General features: G+C 38.6%; 1 protein-coding gene across 1 annotated transcript; it reads right to left on the reverse strand.

Annotated features, from left to right (window-relative positions):
- Positions 1-5,236: 5,236 nt before the first annotated feature.
- Positions 5,237-6,181, reverse strand: LOC107045528 (zinc finger BED domain-containing protein 1-like). The gene is made up of 3 exons (XM_015267832.1): positions 6,080-6,181; positions 5,822-5,995; positions 5,237-5,773 (listed from the first exon to the last, which is right to left on the reverse strand). The coding sequence occupies exons 1-3, from the start codon at positions 6,179-6,181 to the stop codon at positions 5,237-5,239; spliced, it is 813 nt and encodes a 270-aa protein (XP_015123318.1).
- Positions 6,182-17,051: the final 10,870 nt, after the last annotated feature.

The raw sequence follows: 17,051 nt of genomic DNA on the forward strand, positions 1-17,051 counted from the left end.
CACCAAACTCTATCAGGTCATTAACGGCTTTACATGCTACGTGAAGTGGAGATACGACATTAGATTTCTTCTCAGGCAAGTAAAAAACAGCATTGAGTCTAGAATAACGCGGTGGTACACGAAGTGGAAGTTGACTTGAGAACTCAGGATAGTCAATATTCCCCCGGGTCAGCTTAATCACAAAAAGCATCGAAGTAATGAGCCTTCTCTCCCCTAGAGTAAACAAATGAAATTTATTACACAAATCATACAAGTCAAACCCCCTGTCAGGATGAAAACCCTCCTTCTTCCAACACAAAAACTTCAGAAACCTTTTGTTCACCGACTCAATCTTATTAATTTGATTTGCAAACACCAGATTCCATATCAGAGACGCATATTCAAACTGAGGCCTAACGAAACCAAGGTAGAGTGTTCTGATCGCTTACAAGTTGGTAAAATTCTTGCACACCCTCAATACAAACGCTACAATCCTAGCTGCTGAGGCAGTCATACCATTTATGTGGCTATTGAAAGTCAGCCCACGATCAAAGACAACCCCCAGGTCTCGACATTCCTCAGTATTCTCAATCACCACGCCTTTCACAACATAGCTAGTCTCAATCACTCTCAGCCCACGGTAAAATGACAATTTCTTACATTTTTGCGCATTCAGATCTAGAAAGTTCATATCACACCACCGTACGAATCTGTCAACATCAGTCTGAAGTCTATCGGCATCATCCTCATTACTTATCACTTTACAAAGTTACGCATCATCAGCATATATTGAAGGTACGCAGCTCAGTTCCATCCTAATGTCATTTATAAACATATTGAATAGCAGTGGCCCCAAATTAGAGCCCTGGGGCACTCCTGAGGTCGGATAGAAGGGATCCGAAAAGACTCCATTGCAAGAAAACACGCAAGAGCGATTTGTGAGATACGATCTAATTGTATCCAGCCATCTCCCGGAAACACCCAAACCCTCGATTTTCATCAATAGTAAAAATGACATCGACTTGGTGTCCTTGAGAGAGCGCAGAACTAATAAACTGAGTGTGGACAGCAAGGTTTGTTATTGTGGAGCGTTTCGGTACACACGCATGTTGCGACATGGAGAGTCGAGAAGACAACAGCGCAAAAAGGCGATCATAAAGACAGATTTCAAAAACCTTCGAAAATGATGGCAACACCGCGGTCGGCCTAAAATTCTCGACCACTGTTTTATCCCCTTTTTTGAGCACCGGATATATCTTCGAGACTTTCCATTGATCTGCAAATGTATCATTTATTAATGACTGATGGAATATCTTCGTGAGTGGCTCCACGAGTGAGTCACCCACCGCCCTCACAAATATGCTTGGAATACGATCCATTCCAGACGATGACTTTGACGCTAACGACAATAATGCTCTCCTAACCTCCGATTCATCAAACCTAGCATTATCTCCCAGAGAACATTTAGCCCTGGGAGCATTATCAAAATCCGACATCGGCCTATAGACACTCATGAAGAATTCCGCGAATCGATTAGCTACTTCCCGTGACTCCTCCACCGTCTGACCATCATACTTGAGAGAGAACATTGTTTGCGACTCTCCTTTCATAGACCTCCGGAAACCTCAGAAACCCTGTGGATCATCAATTAGTGAATTTTCAATGCTCACAATATACGACCTATACGCTGATTTCACATGTTCATTGATTTTCTTACGTAGCGACACGAATTGTGCAAAGTGAAAACTAGAATTGTACTCTAAGAATTGGCTACGATGCTTATTTTTCAACTTAATGTCTGAAATAATTGCCGTTGTATACCAGAAAGGATATTTGTTTTTCGAGATACATCTTTTAACCATTGGAACAGTTTCCTCAAAAACTTCAAGGACAGTTTTATAAAATGAGTCACACATTCCATTGACATCATCAATCGACGCGAGAAAAGACCAGTCCACGGTGGATAGACGGCACTTAACAGCGCCCACATCCGCTTTCCTAAAATTGAATGACTTTTCAAGACCATTACCAGTATCATGAACCTGAGGAGCTCTCACATTCTTTAAAGTACTTATCGTAAGCGCCGGGTGATGTACCGACTCTTTCAGCAAGGGAACTGGACATCTATCTACCGTGCACCTCGAACTACATAAGACAAAGTCAAGCATACGATCATTGTCATTCAACACACAATTGAATTGCCTTAACTCACACCTAGTAAGAAAGTCAGTGAGAGAGTTTGTTTTCTCCCCACGCAGGCCTCCATCGTCAATGACAAATTCAGAACAGTTAAAGTCACCTAAAAAAATACATCTCTTATTATTAAAGCAATCTATACGAGCACAAGTTTCAAAATACTCAACAAAGACATCATATTTAATCCACGGAGGGATGTAAACAACAATGACATAGTAGTGCCCAGAATCAAACCAGATTTCAGCACCAACAGTATCAATCATTACAAAATTGTCATTAAGAAGTTTCAAATTAAGTAAAGCCGATTTGAAATTCAGCTTCACTGCTAACAGAGCACCACCACCTTCAGTTTTGGATGCATCTCGACGATCACATCGATAAACGACGAAGCCATCACCATCAAAAAACTCTGCAGAGTAGCGATCCTCAGTGAGCCAGGTCTCAGTTATCGCGATGCAGTCCTCATCCCTCAGTCTCGACCCCAGCTTCACACTTGCCGCCTTGGTGTTCATGCCGCTGACATTCTGATAGTAAACGCTGAAATAGGAACCGCTTCGATCACCAAGACCACGCGACCCACCGGAATCCGAGTTATTTAAAACTTCTTTCCTCCTCGGCGCGGAGCAGCCGAGCAGACCCTCGGTACACCATTCCTTGTCAGGATTTTTAGGTTCGGGTCGTTCTCTACCCTTTTTCTCTCCTCCAACTCTGCCTTTAACTTCTTGTACTGAATTCTCTGGTTTTCTGTTTGATCTGGCAGTATGGACACCTGTTTCAAGGACACGGGCGCATCCTACCTTTTTTCATCTGTGAAGCGTTACGAATCAGAGTAGATACCCTATCAGAGGATGTGAGAACAATTTTTATCGGTTTAGGCTTGGCCAAATTAGCCGAAAATTTACCCATATGAAAAAAAACAACTTTATTTCCATTCTCACCAACTGAAAGGTCCTCCAAGGTCCGTGTCACCTTCTCAAGATCCTGTTTCTTTCTCTCTAGGGCAGCTCCATCACCTTGAGCCAAGGCTTCAGGTACACTAAATATGATCGCGTTCGATTTGCGTGATAACCGATCCTCCATCTCATTCAAGCAGCTCTCAGTCAATTTAGCACAAGATGTAGAATCACTGGTCCCCTGTACTGCTGTCAATTTGTCCACCACCCCCTCCCGCAACCCGATTACATCCTTCACAATTTTGTCAGTTTTGGCATTGGTATCACTTTCAATGTTCAGAACATGAGCCCTCAAAGCTGCAATGTCCTCAGTTATTACTTCAGCTCTGGCCTGATTGTTTTGAGTAGCCAGTTGCAGATTTACGACTAGGTTACTTATATCATCCAACTGTTTAACCAAATCATCTTTTATATCCACGAGCGTATCCCTCACAGCCTCCTTCATAGCCCCCAATAACTCCTTCTTGAATTCATCCCTCATCGTCATTTTCAGTTCATTAATGATGTTCTCCCTGTCATCACTCGAGAGAGAAAACACAGTCTTCACCGGCGAAATCTTGCCACTACCTTTGGTCCTACAGCAGCGTTCAATACCCCCATTTGCCATTTTCCCCGCTGCATTGGCACATCCCGGGTGGTAAATACCACCACACAGGGCACAGGTTTCGTTGTCCCGCACAGGAGGTCTTTTACAACCCAGGAAGATTTGCTGGAAGATAGCCCCATCCAGAGAGCTAGGTATTAGTAAGCTCCCCACGCAAGCTGGTTATGCTGAGACATTTAGCGCTGATTGCGAGCTGCCCGCAACAGATACCATTATCGACGGCTGATTATAATCCATACTGACCCATGGTAATCTAGGAAATCATTTAGATGCTTATCGACATTGGGAGTAGCGCCACCGCCGGACTACAGAGAGGAGAGGAATCCCCTCTCCCACCGCCCCTCGGCCAACACCGAAAACAATGATGTTCACCACTTTGATTAATGTCCACGATGCCATGTGACACTATTTAAACAATGAATATTTGGACAATGAATAAGTCCTTCATCAAGACATATAGATGGGAGCAGCTCCAGCCGAGACACACGCTTCATCACGTTCCAATGCCACGATGCCACGAGGCTAAACGGCTACAGCGTAAAAACACTCAAAACTGTATTCCAAACTCAAAAATCCAAGTACCACACTGCGAAAAAAAATTACTTTTGTCAAGGAATCATTTTCTTCGGAGAAGAATTTATGTTTTTAGGAGCTTATTTCTCTAGGCCAGTCATTCCCAGGTGGTCCATGTCCATCTCTAAATATTACAATTATGTTGAATAATGAGATTATTATGCTACATATGATCTTGAATGAACACGCTTCATTATTTTTCAGTTTTTTCAAATTCGAGGTTTTCTAACGTATAATAATTTCAAATAATTTTAAAGGTTAATAATTGTCAATGGAGTTCATTCAAGGTCATATGTAATATAATCATTCCATAATTGAACATAATTGTAATATTTAGAGATGGACTTGGACTCTTTGACAATGACTGGCCTGGAGAAATACGCTCCGCAAAAAATAAATACTTCTCCCAAGAAAATGATTCCTTGGCAGACGTAATTTTTTTTTTCAGTGTAATACTCTCGAAGGAGATACAGATGCTATCAGGACCGATTACACCAACTTTTGTAGAACCATAATAGCTAGAAAACACACAATTCAATCAAAAACCGCTTAGCAACCATACGCACAACCACTCACTTCCGCCATCTTTTTTTCTATGTTATATTTTTTATATTTTTTTATATTATAAACACTCCTTGGTCATGCAGTGCATCTTACTCATTAAACTTGTAATCATTCTTTTTGCTCTCATTAAGGAGAAATGAGTAAAATCTTATTCATCACACGTGTAATTATTCTTATTGCTCTCATTAAGGCGAAACAACTGAAATTCGAAAATTGTAGGGGTCTCTATTCATCATGGTGATGAGGTTGTTTCTTTAATATAGATCCAGATATATCTTTATATATCACGTACATTTTTGGCCAAGCAGCTGTAAAACTATAATACTTTTTTTTCGGAAAGACCGTCAAACAGTATAAATTAACATTCCTACCCGTACCAGTCATGATAATCAAGAGATTTCAGTAAAACCTGCATTGTAATGTGTTCTGTGCTAAGACGATTACGCAGAACTGTAGCAACACTGGAAGCTCTTGAGAAAAGTCTTTCACATGGAACTGAAGTAGCCACCGTCGACAAATACTTGATAGCAACTTCCGCAAGCCTTGGATAATTGAACCTCTGATCACACCAGTATTTCATAGGGTCTTCATGGAGCTGTGAATTTTCCTTATGAATGTACTGCTGCAAATCAAGATGTAATTTTCCAAAGGATGCCTCAGATTCGTATTTCTTTTGTCGTTTTAGTCGCTCACAGTGACTTCTCCAGAAATTATCTACTATTGGCTCTTCAGTGACTCCAGCACCAGAATCTAGACTGATGGAAATCTGGTTTTCAACTAATTTCAGTACTTTTGAACATGTGAGAGCAGCTGGGAAGTACATCCGTTTAAATCTGGTGTCCAATAAAGTGGCAATTGTCAGGAGAGGGTTCTCGTCCCATTTGTTGAACTGTTTGTCCAGTTCCTTCAGAAAATGACGTTTCAGTTCATCACCTATCTCAGTGTTACTCACCTTTCCAGCAATATTTTCACGAAGAAGGCAGACAGCAGGTATAACCTTGCTGTTCGTGACATATATTGTACCACTGAACTCTGCAGTGAGCTCAGCTACAGGTCTTAATAATTTAGCAACATCTTCCACTTGTACCACTTCTTCCTGTGTCAACATTACTGGAGCATTCCGAGTCTTTAAAAGAATGGGAGTCATCATATCGATTAAATGAAGAAATCGTTTCATCATAAAAAATGTTGAATTCCATCGTGTACATACTTCCTGAATCAAACGGTACTCGAAGTCTTCCTCGAATTGTTCAGCATGTAAATTATCAGAGGCAGTAGTCCATTGTTTGAAGAATGTGACAATACCTTTCATTTTTGTAACTAAGTCATGGATATTGTTCTTCAGTGGAGTGCTTCTGGAGTCCTGTTCATTTACATTCTCTTAGTCTTGATTTTCTTCGCTGACTTTTATATGGATGATATTATTAACTGCCCGATTCAATTTGTGAGCGAAACATTCAACGTTTTCCCTCTCCGAAACTGTCCTTCACAGCTTTCGCTGAAAGATATTCAGCAGTTCTTTTCTTCGTCAATAGCATGGTTTCCAAATTATAAGTGACAAAATGAGCCCATCCCAGTAATGAAGAGTAAATCCCAGGAACCCACGAGTTGTGTTGGTATCTGTCCATACATCAGTGGTGATCGTCAGATTATCAACTTTCTTCAATTTGTTTTTAATAAGCATGCCCAATGAAGCATATTTGTGTTCCATGAAAGTTGTCAGGGCCTTTCTCCCTGGTATTTGATAATGAGAAGCCATGGCAGATAGGAGATTTCGCATTCCTTCTTTCTGTGTGAAGCGGAATATCAGTTCATCTTTGATCATCATATACAAGAGTGTATTTTTTACGGTGCCACTCAACGATCCACCCTCTGAAACCAATGTTATCGAATAATGAACCCCAGGTATTAACAGTCATATCTGGTTAAATAATAAAGTGGCAGAATGGAAAGGCAGTCGTCGGTTCATATCTATTACCAGAGTAGAAATTTTGTAGAGAAATATTAACTCAAAGGGAAATAACAAGGAAATTTTAGTAGATTATGTTTAGCAACAACATTAGCTTTTTGGAAAATTCTCCTAAAATCAATAGTTTTTGAATGAATGCCCTGATGGATGAAACCCAGAGTTGATCTAGAGTCAGCTCTGGGTTCATGGAAAAAACCCAGAGTAAAGAGTGAGAAACCCCTGGTGGAAAAAACTCCTTAAATCCTATTGGAAGAAAAAAGGGTAATTGGAAATAATGACGTTATGGCCGTTGACCCATTATTTCCAATTCAGGTTAGTAGCGCAATGCTGACACGTATGGAAAAATCCAATAGCAAAACCAAGCGAATTAGCTAGAAAATTCTATTGGGATTCTGGAGAAAGAAATTCAAAAACTATTGACTTTTCCGTATGAAATACGCAATAGAATCAGCGCAAAAAAATAATAGAATTTTCCAATAGAATTCCAATAGAAATCCCATAGAAATCCGATAGATTTTCTCCAGAATCCCAATAGAATTTTCTAGCTAATTCGCTTGGTTTTGCTATTGGATTTTTCCATACGTGTCAGCATTGCGCTACTAACCTGAATTGGAAATAATGGGTCAACGGCAATAACGTCATTATTTCCAATTACCCTTTTTTCTTCCAATAGGATTTAAGGAGTTTTTTCCACCAGGGACTCTGGGTTTTCTCCATGAACCCAGAGTTGACTCTGGGTCAACTCTGGGTTTGATCTATCAGGGTGGTCAATGGAATATATAAATTATTAACCTGTTCCATTTTGTCATTTTCATTTGCGATCATTGCATACCTTTGAACGAGTTCACTCGACTGAATGTATAATCGATACGGGGCTGATCAGCTTTTGAAACTGTTGGACGAGCGGTAATTAGGTAGAATAGCACCTCCTACTCATTCTGGATACTGATAGGTAAATATGAACTTTTTTACATTGAACTTGAAGTAATTTGACATATATTTTGTCGGAACCTAGTTGCAATAAATGAATTTAACCTCCTTTGAGCTATTACACTTAATAACGTGGATGCTTATGTAGATGTACGGGACTTCCCTTTCTGCGCTCTCCCTTCTAAAAGCAATTTATGAAATTTCAATTATGAGGTGTTCATATAAATTCAACGTGTATTAAAGCACTTATTTTTCAAAGTATCAAGCTTCACCAGTACTTACCATTACCCAGGGTTCGCGACGGGGACGCAGCTGGTATGAACCCCACAAAGGCCAAAATTTGACCCAGTCACCCCCTTCAAGTTATTTACCTAATTGAGTCTGACTCAACTTTTTTCCTGATTTCAATTTCTATTTATATTGGATGACAAAATAATTCAGCTTCCTCGAAAAATTCGTTGGAGTTGCTATATTAACACATTACCAGACGAGCACTTTGGAACGTTGATGGTCTCAACTTTAAACTGTGTATCTGGAATGAATGCCAAGTTTAATCGATATGAATCTACATACAAATGAATTCTATGTAGATACCTGCTGATTATCATCGACATGTGGACCGGCTGAGTGGTTGTTGCTTTCAATGTTGTTCTGTTCCTTTTGAGAGTTGAGTGATATTAAAGATTGAAAAATGGCTGAGAAGACGAGAGAAATAGTACAAGTGCCGATTAAAAAGAAAATGCTACTTACTGGTAGTTTTCCAAGTGCAGAGAGAACTTCCTGGACATCCCGATTCATGATATGATAATTTTTCAGGTGTTTGGCAGCATTCGTTCTGTTACCAAAAAACTGGACCAATTTACCACATAAAGTACATTCTCCACCGCGTTTTACTTCTATAAAAAAACTTCCAAATTGGGCTGTTCGTGGCATTCCTTGGTTTCATTGGTGTTTTTCTATTTTCGGAGCAGAAATGTATATTAGTAGGTTGATGACATAGATTTATGAACCTTGATGAGAAAAAAAAGTAGTTCACAAAATTACCTAGACTTTTTGGGAATTTTATTGAGGGCAGCGATCTCCTTGCGTGGACCATTCCCCTTTGTATTACGATTGCAATTCACAGTTGTTTTATTTGGAACATCCTGGATGTATCTAAATTTCTCTCAAGTTTTTCTTGGAAACTTTTATGAGGTTTGCAGGCTGTACCATCCTGTCCATCAAATTTTGAAGTTTCTGATCCTGAATCTGATAAGTCAAGGTCCATGTTATTTCTCTTCTCTGGTGTTGAAACTGATTTTGATTCATTGTGAAGGTTATCCTACGCATCTTCTTCATAGTCTAAGAGCTCCATGAACTCTGCAATGAGCTCACTAGAATTACCATAATTTTTTCGTTTAGTATTCTCAAATAATAATGAAAGCAGAATGGAGGTATTTTGGAATGAAAATGTATACTTACAATTTGATGCCATCAAGACTCATGTGGATTAATTCGATTTTGTCCACTTCATTGGGCATTGTGCCCGTTGCCAGTAATTCGTAACAGAGTCTCTCTGACTCAGATTTATCCTCTAGAGAAACATTTTGCCATAAGTATCAACATAGAAACGAAAGATTAAGAGCTTAGCTTTTAAATACTCAAATTATGAGGAAGAAAAAGGTTCATAGAAACTCGTAAAGATTAAACACGTTCATTTAGTCTGAATTAAATTTTCGAAAAAGTAAATTTGATATGAATGAATGATCATGTGCATATGAAAATATTGTGTGAGTCGTCAATACTCACGTGTAACTTGCAAGTACAACTGAAAATCGACTCTATTGACAAGATAATTGTCTATCTGATTGATACTAAAATACAGCTTATATATTTCTTTGGAAGCTGGTACTGAAAAAAAAAATTGCCCGTCCATCGAGGATTACGCTGTTGGAGGTTTACAGTTATTAAGGTTAAGTACCTGACTTCCATACCTCCTTCAGTTAAAATTTTTCCATGTAAAATACATGGATTATCAATTCTAATTAAGAGATAGCTGCAGTTTAATCGCAAATGGGTACTTACCGGCTTGTGTACAATGCATTTTGAATGTTATTGTTCGAAACTACTCTGTATCTGTCTGGATATATGTGCGACTGCATCCACCTGTATCTCCCGCCGAAAAATAGTGATATCGGAAAAAATATCGATACCCACGATATCGCGACAAGGAAATATCGATATCGAATATCGGATATCGGAGTTCAAAATATCGATATCCCGAAGTATCGATACGGTACGCACAACCCTAGTCCCGCTGTCACAGGGACAAATTTAAGGTGGGTCCTTGTTCTCCTTGTGCTTAATGTTTTTTTCATGTTTTTCAGCGATTATAAATAATAAATAAGGTCGAAATACATAATTTAAAATTGAATAATCATGAAAAAAGTTTATTAAGTATGTTTTCCCGTATGTAGATACAAGGGTTGAGATGGGGGATATAACATATACCGCGTATTTTTTTATTTATAATATTTTTCATTAATCAACTATGAAAGAATAAGAATTTATTAGCGTTAAAAATAGATAGATCAAACGAAATGAAAACTGACACTAATCAATGGCTTAACTTAAATATGAAGAAGAGCATCGAGAATCTCGAATGAGCACTCGAACAGCACTCGAATGAGAACCAATTGTAAAAAAAGTTTATAGATTATGCGGGATTGGGACACAATAAATTGAAACACTGCATTAACTCATCAATATTTATTCAATAAAGCACGTCACTCGTCTCGCGTCTAGCATTCAACAGGTCTCGTATAGGAATGTATCGCACACACACCGCAACCGGCCTGGGGCGAGATCTGCGTATGCGCACGATCTCGTTCCCCTCTTAGCGTACACAGATATGTCTTATACTATAGAAAATGTTGTATTAGGACCAGCAGCTGGAGCCATATTCCAACACTCCCTCCCGACTGCTCCTGAGTCCTCCTCCATATAATGCCATCATCAAGTTTACGTACTCTTTTTCACTAAACAGACAGTAAGACAATAATTAGATATTTACATTCATTATTTTATCAACTTGGCAGTTGTGCAGTTCAAACGCCAGAGGTTTGGTAAATACGTCAGATAATTGATCTCTGGAACTGATCCAGTTTACTTTGATCAAATTGACTTTAATACAGTGTTTAATGTGATGGGCTTTGACATCTACAATATGTCTTAACTTATTTCCCCCACTTACTTCTGCACTACTCATCGCTGCCTTACTGTCGCACCATAATGTCATAGGAAACTGGGGTGGAAATATTAATTTCAGAGAATTGAAAATAGACAAAATCTCTTGACTTGCTTCACTCATCCCAACATATTCTGCTAGACAAGTAGATAGGGCTACATAAGACTGTTTATGAGTTCTCCAAATAATTGAATCACCAAACAGTTTAATCACAAAACCACACGTAGTCAATAATCCTTTGCAATCAGCAAAGCTAGCATCTGAGTATGCTTCAATCACATCAGTCTCACCTCCATATCTCAGATCTAGAGCAGTAGTACCTCTCAAATACCTCAGTACTCTCTTCACCATTTTCCAATTTTCATCAGTTGGGCTCACCTGGTGTCTGCTCAAGATATTGACTGCGTAGAAAATGTCTGGTCTAGTCGTACCTGCTAGATATAGTAAACTACCTACTACTTCTCTGCACCCAAAAAAAAAGTACTGATTCTGACCGATTTTCGGTTTGATTCAGACCGACTGACTCGGACTACGCCAATCCGGATTCGGGGTCTGATATAAGTCGAAAATCGGTTTATTTCAACTAGAAACGGGTCAAACGGCTTGAATCAAACCGAAAAATGAAGTGATTCACGCCGAAATTCTGCCTGTTCCAGGTAGTAGATGGCGACTTGATTCTAGTCGTTTTTTTGGTCTGACTCAAGTCGATTTTTCGGTCAGATTCAGACCGATTTTTCGGTCTGATTCACACCAATTTTTCGATATGATTCAAATCGACTTGAGGCTATGGGGCTTTGTCAATGGGGAGGTTTTACACAAGGGGATCTTTGGGCGGGAAAGAGTGTATGGGGAGGGGGAGTTGTACTGAATTCTCGCTGTATAGCCCTCCCGTAGTGGACAAGGATATCTCCGAAACTAAGGGAGATAGCGAATTTTAACTGAAAAATTAGGGAGGGTTCTCAATTTCTGTTTTGACGAAGTCTCTTCGAGTATAGATGTTTGTAGAGTTGATATGAAAGTGTTATATTTATAAAGAAACTTGAACCTTAAGCTTTTTGACGGTATCACTTTTTTAATTTCCTCGCTAGTAAGAGTTTCCAGTAATTCATCATCTATTTTGTTTTCTGGAATGCATATCGGAGAGAAGCAACATTAGAAGTGAGAAAAATTTATCAATATCGGTCACAACTGCAACGAATATCACTGTCAATAATTTTATTCCCAATAAAAAGAAGTGAAGTTCACAATTCACCATGAAATGTTTCTTTCAATTGGAGAAGACCCCATTTCTCAAGTTCTGCGTCCACTATCTGAAATGATTTTTAATTTTTATTTGACATCGGAGCACTGTATAAATACTTTTATCGAACACAAATTTTCACTACTGAACAAAGACTTTCACTGAACAAAGCCGAACAAAGGATCAATCTTAAAGATCACAACATTCCCTAGTGGAAAATACCGTTACATACCTGATCAGTGTCTGATCAAGACCTGACTAAAATTTTCACTCGGGTATGATTCAATTTGAGAATGAAATTCGTAAGTGTCCTGGTAGCTCAGATGATAAGAGCACCCGACGCGACATTGGGAGGTCCCGGGTTCGATTCCCGACTAGGAAGTTACAAAAATTTTTCTCACAAAATTAAAATTTAATTAATACCTAATGAAGGTAGGCGGCGAAACCCTAGTGGAAAATAGCGTTACATACCTGATCAGTGTCTGATCAAGACCTGACTAAAATTTCCGAACGGGTTATTCTCGAGGTGGAAAAACATTGGCTGCCAGCACCTGCGCGCCCACCGGCCGGGGTTCCTGGTGGCTAGTTTTCGAACTAATGAGTTTGAAGTGACAATGTGAGCGCGCTCGATTCAATCGATAATGCAGAACTTTGTTAATATTGGAATACGTACATATGTATAATAGTCAAACGGTAAAAGTTGACTATTCGATGGTTGTTATGAATTTTTCTTAATTATAGAAACTTTTCAGAGTGAACTAAAGAATTGCGGCCGAGGCTAAAAATAGGGGGCTATACATCGAGCATTCAGTATCCATATAGGAATATTTCAATACAACCCAGGGAACAATTTTTACAGATGCCATCTAAAAATCCCCAACAAGATCGGTAAATATTCGGAAATTTACCGGTAAATTGAAAAAACCGATCGCTTCGCTCGGTTAGATCGCAGTTTTCGGGCCCAACGACATAAAATATTGTATGTCACACGGCGATAAAAGCATTATCTGGCGAAGATGATTAAATCCTCGCCTTCGATTTGAATTATAATGTCACATTCGCCAGATAATACTTTTATCGACTGATGACATAATATACTATTTTGTTTTCATACGAAAGTTGTCTAAACGCTCCAGAGAAAAACGTAGAGAAAAAATTTGTATAAAAAAAATCCGTATAGAAATATCTGAATATCATATACGAAAATCCTATCGAAATTCTATACGCACTCCGTATAGAAAATTTCTATACGATTTTTTCATACGTGGCCGCTTGAATCAAGCCGAAAAATCGTTCTGAATCAAACCGAAAAGTCGGTCTGATTCAAACCGAAAAATCGGTCTGAATCAAACCGAAAAGTTGGTCTGATTCAAAGCGACTTTTATACCGGTTTGCGTCTGTCCGAGTCCGACTTGATTCATGCCGTCAATTCGACATGAAATAAGTCGATTCTCGGCATGATTCAGCCCGACTTGATTCAGACCGACTTTTTTTTTGGTGTATATGGACAATTTATTCTCTCATCTGTCATAACATAGATCTCACCCGCAACGTCCGATTCTCTCAGTTTGCGCTCATGATTAGATGCCTGTGTAGTTAACATTGGAGTTCTTTGAGGATATGAATTTTCAAACCCGTATTTAATCAATAATTTCTGAACGTATCTTTCCTGACCCAATTTTAATACTCTGTTCTCTCGATCTCGTTTTATTGAGATATTTACAAATTCTTTTCGCTCACCTAGAACAGTCATTTCAAATTCAGAACTCAGTGCTGATTCGCTGATTAAGTTTGTCATTACTCGCCATAATAATGTCATCTACATATAACAATAAAATTAAGAATTTATCTTCATGTCTCCAAGTAAATAAGCAAGTCTCTAGATCAGAGTTTGCAAATCCTACACTAAAGACTACTTCAGTGAATTTCTTGTTCCATCGTTTGGGACTAATTCGAAGTCCACAGAGGGACTTCTCTAGCTTACAAACTTTGGTCTCCCTTTCCAGATCAGAATGTGGAGTCCCTTCTGGGATTTCCATATAAATTTCCTCATCAATCTCGCCATTCAAAAACATCGTTTTACTGTCCAATTGACATGTATCTAAGTTATATTTATTGATAATGGCAAATACAGCCCTGACCAAGTACATTCTAGATACTGGAGCATAAGTTTCTCTTAGTTCGTAAACATTTCGATCTTTAAAAACCTCGAATTACTAATGTTGCTTTATGACGTGTCTTGCCTGTCGCTTCTAATTTGCGTTTAAATATCCATCTCGAATTAATGATATTAGCTTTCTGACCATTTTGATTACAGNAGACCCCATTTCTCAAGTTCTGCGTCCACTATCTGAAATGATTTTTAATTTTTATTTGACATCGGAGCACTGTATAAATACTTTTATCGAACACAAATTTTCACTACTGAACAAAGACTTTCACTGAACAAAGCCGAACAAAGGATCAATCTTAAAGATCACAACATTCCCTAGTGGAAAATACCGTTACATACCTGATCAGTGTCTGATCAAGACCTGACTAAAATTTTCACTCGGGTATGATTCAATTTGAGAATGAAATTCGTAAGTGTCCTGGTAGCTCAGATGATAAGAGCACCCGACGCGACATTGGGAGGTCCCGGGTTCGATTCCCGACTAGGAAGTTACAAAAATTTTTCTCACAAAATTAAAATTTAATTAATACCTAATGAAGGTAGGCGGCGAAACCCTAGTGGAAAATAGCGTTACATACCTGATCAGTGTCTGATCAAGACCTGACTAAAATTTCCGAACGGGTTATTCTCGAGGTGGAAAAACATTGGCTGCCAGCACCTGCGCGCCCACCGGCCGGGGTTCCTGGTGGCTAGTTTTCGAACTAATGAGTTTGAAGTGACAATGTGAGCGCGCTCGATTCAATCGATAATGCAGAACTTTGTTAATATTGGAATACGTACATATGTATAATAGTCAAACGGTAAAAGTTGACTATTCGATGGTTGTTATGAATTTTTCTTAATTATAGAAACTTTTCAGAGTGAACTAAAGAATTGCGGCCGAGGCTAAAAATAGGGGGCTATACATCGAGCATTCAGTATCCATATAGGAATATTTCAATACAACCCAGGGAACAATTTTTACAGATGCCATCTAAAAATCCCCAACAAGATCGGTAAATATTCGGAAATTTACCGGTAAATTGAAAAAACCGATCGCTTCGCTCGGTTAGATCGCAGTTTTCGGGCCCAACGACATAAAATATTGTATGTCACACGGCGATAAAAGCATTATCTGGCGAAGATGATTAAATCCTCGCCTTCGATTTGAATTATAATGTCACATTCGCCAGATAATACTTTTATCGACTGATGACATAATATACTATTTTGTTTTCATACGAAAGTTGTCTAAACGCTCCAGAGAAAAACGTAGAGAAAAAATTTGTATAAAAAAAATCCGTATAGAAATATCTGAATATCATATACGAAAATCCTATCGAAATTCTATACGCACTCCGTATAGAAAATTTCTATACGATTTTTTCATACGTGGCCGCTTGAATCAAGCCGAAAAATCGTTCTGAATCAAACCGAAAAGTCGGTCTGATTCAAACCGAAAAATCGGTCTGAATCAAACCGAAAAGTTGGTCTGATTCAAAGCGACTTTTATACCGGTTTGCGTCTGTCCGAGTCCGACTTGATTCATGCCGTCAATTCGACATGAAATAAGTCGATTCTCGGCATGATTCAGCCCGACTTGATTCAGACCGACTTTTTTTTTGGTGTATATGGACAATTTATTCTCTCATCTGTCATAACATAGATCTCACCCGCAACGTCCGATTCTCTCAGTTTGCGCTCATGATTAGATGCCTGTGTAGTTAACATTGGAGTTCTTTGAGGATATGAATTTTCAAACCCGTATTTAATCAATAATTTCTGAACGTATCTTTCCTGACCCAATTTTAATACTCTGTTCTCTCGATCTCGTTTTATTGAGATATTTACAAATTCTTTTCGCTCACCTAGAACAGTCATTTCAAATTCAGAACTCAGTGCTGATTCGCTGATTAAGTTTGTCATTACTCGCCATAATAATGTCATCTACATATAACAATAAAATTAAGAATTTATCTTCATGTCTCCAAGTAAATAAGCAAGTCTCTAGATCAGAGTTTGCAAATCCTACACTAAAGACTACTTCAGTGAATTTCTTGTTCCATCGTTTGGGACTAATTCGAAGTCCACAGAGGGACTTCTCTAGCTTACAAACTTTGGTCTCCCTTTCCAGATCAGAATGTGGAGTCCCTTCTGGGATTTCCATATAAATTTCCTCATCAATCTCGCCATTCAAAAACATCGTTTTACTGTCCAATTGACATGTATCTAAGTTATATTTATTGATAATGGCAAATACAGCCCTGACCAAGTACATTCTAGATACTGGAGCATAAGTTTCTCTTAGTTCGTAAACATTTCGATCTTTAAAAACCTCGAATTACTAATGTTGCTTTATGACGTGTCTTGCCTGTCGCTTCTAATTTGCGTTTAAATATCCATCTCGAATTAATGATATTAGCTTTCTGACCATTTTGATTACAGATAGGTCTGTCTAGAATTTTCCATACATTATTTTTATTCATCGAATTTAATTACTCTTCTACAGCAATAGTCCATTTATTCTTTTCTACTCCCTGCATGGCATCTTTAAAATTGATTGGATCAGAATTGATATCAGCAAGAAAAGTGCGACAGACCTCGTCAGTTGAATTGTCGAGACCCAACTCACCCTCACCCTGTGATAAACAAGCCAAAAATAATC

The sequence above is a fragment of the Diachasma alloeum genome, unplaced genomic scaffold (assembly GCF_001412515.2).
Source record: "Diachasma alloeum isolate Michigan unplaced genomic scaffold, Dall2.0 Dall_scaffold_00979, whole genome shotgun sequence".
NCBI lineage: Eukaryota > Metazoa > Arthropoda > Insecta > Hymenoptera > Braconidae > Diachasma > Diachasma alloeum.

Coding starts and splice junctions, on each gene's coding strand:
- LOC107045528 (XM_015267832.1), bottom strand. CDS start 6,181: ATGAAAGGTATTGTCACATTCTTCAAACAATGGACTACTGCCTCTGAT. Junction 5,996..6,079: donor AGTACCGTTTGATTCAGGAA/GTATGTACACGA, acceptor ATTCTTTTAAAG/ACTCGGAATGCTCCAGTAAT. Junction 5,774..5,821: donor GTGAAAATATTGCTGGAAAG/GTGAGTAACACT, acceptor CATTTTCTGAAG/GAACTGGACAAACAGTTCAA.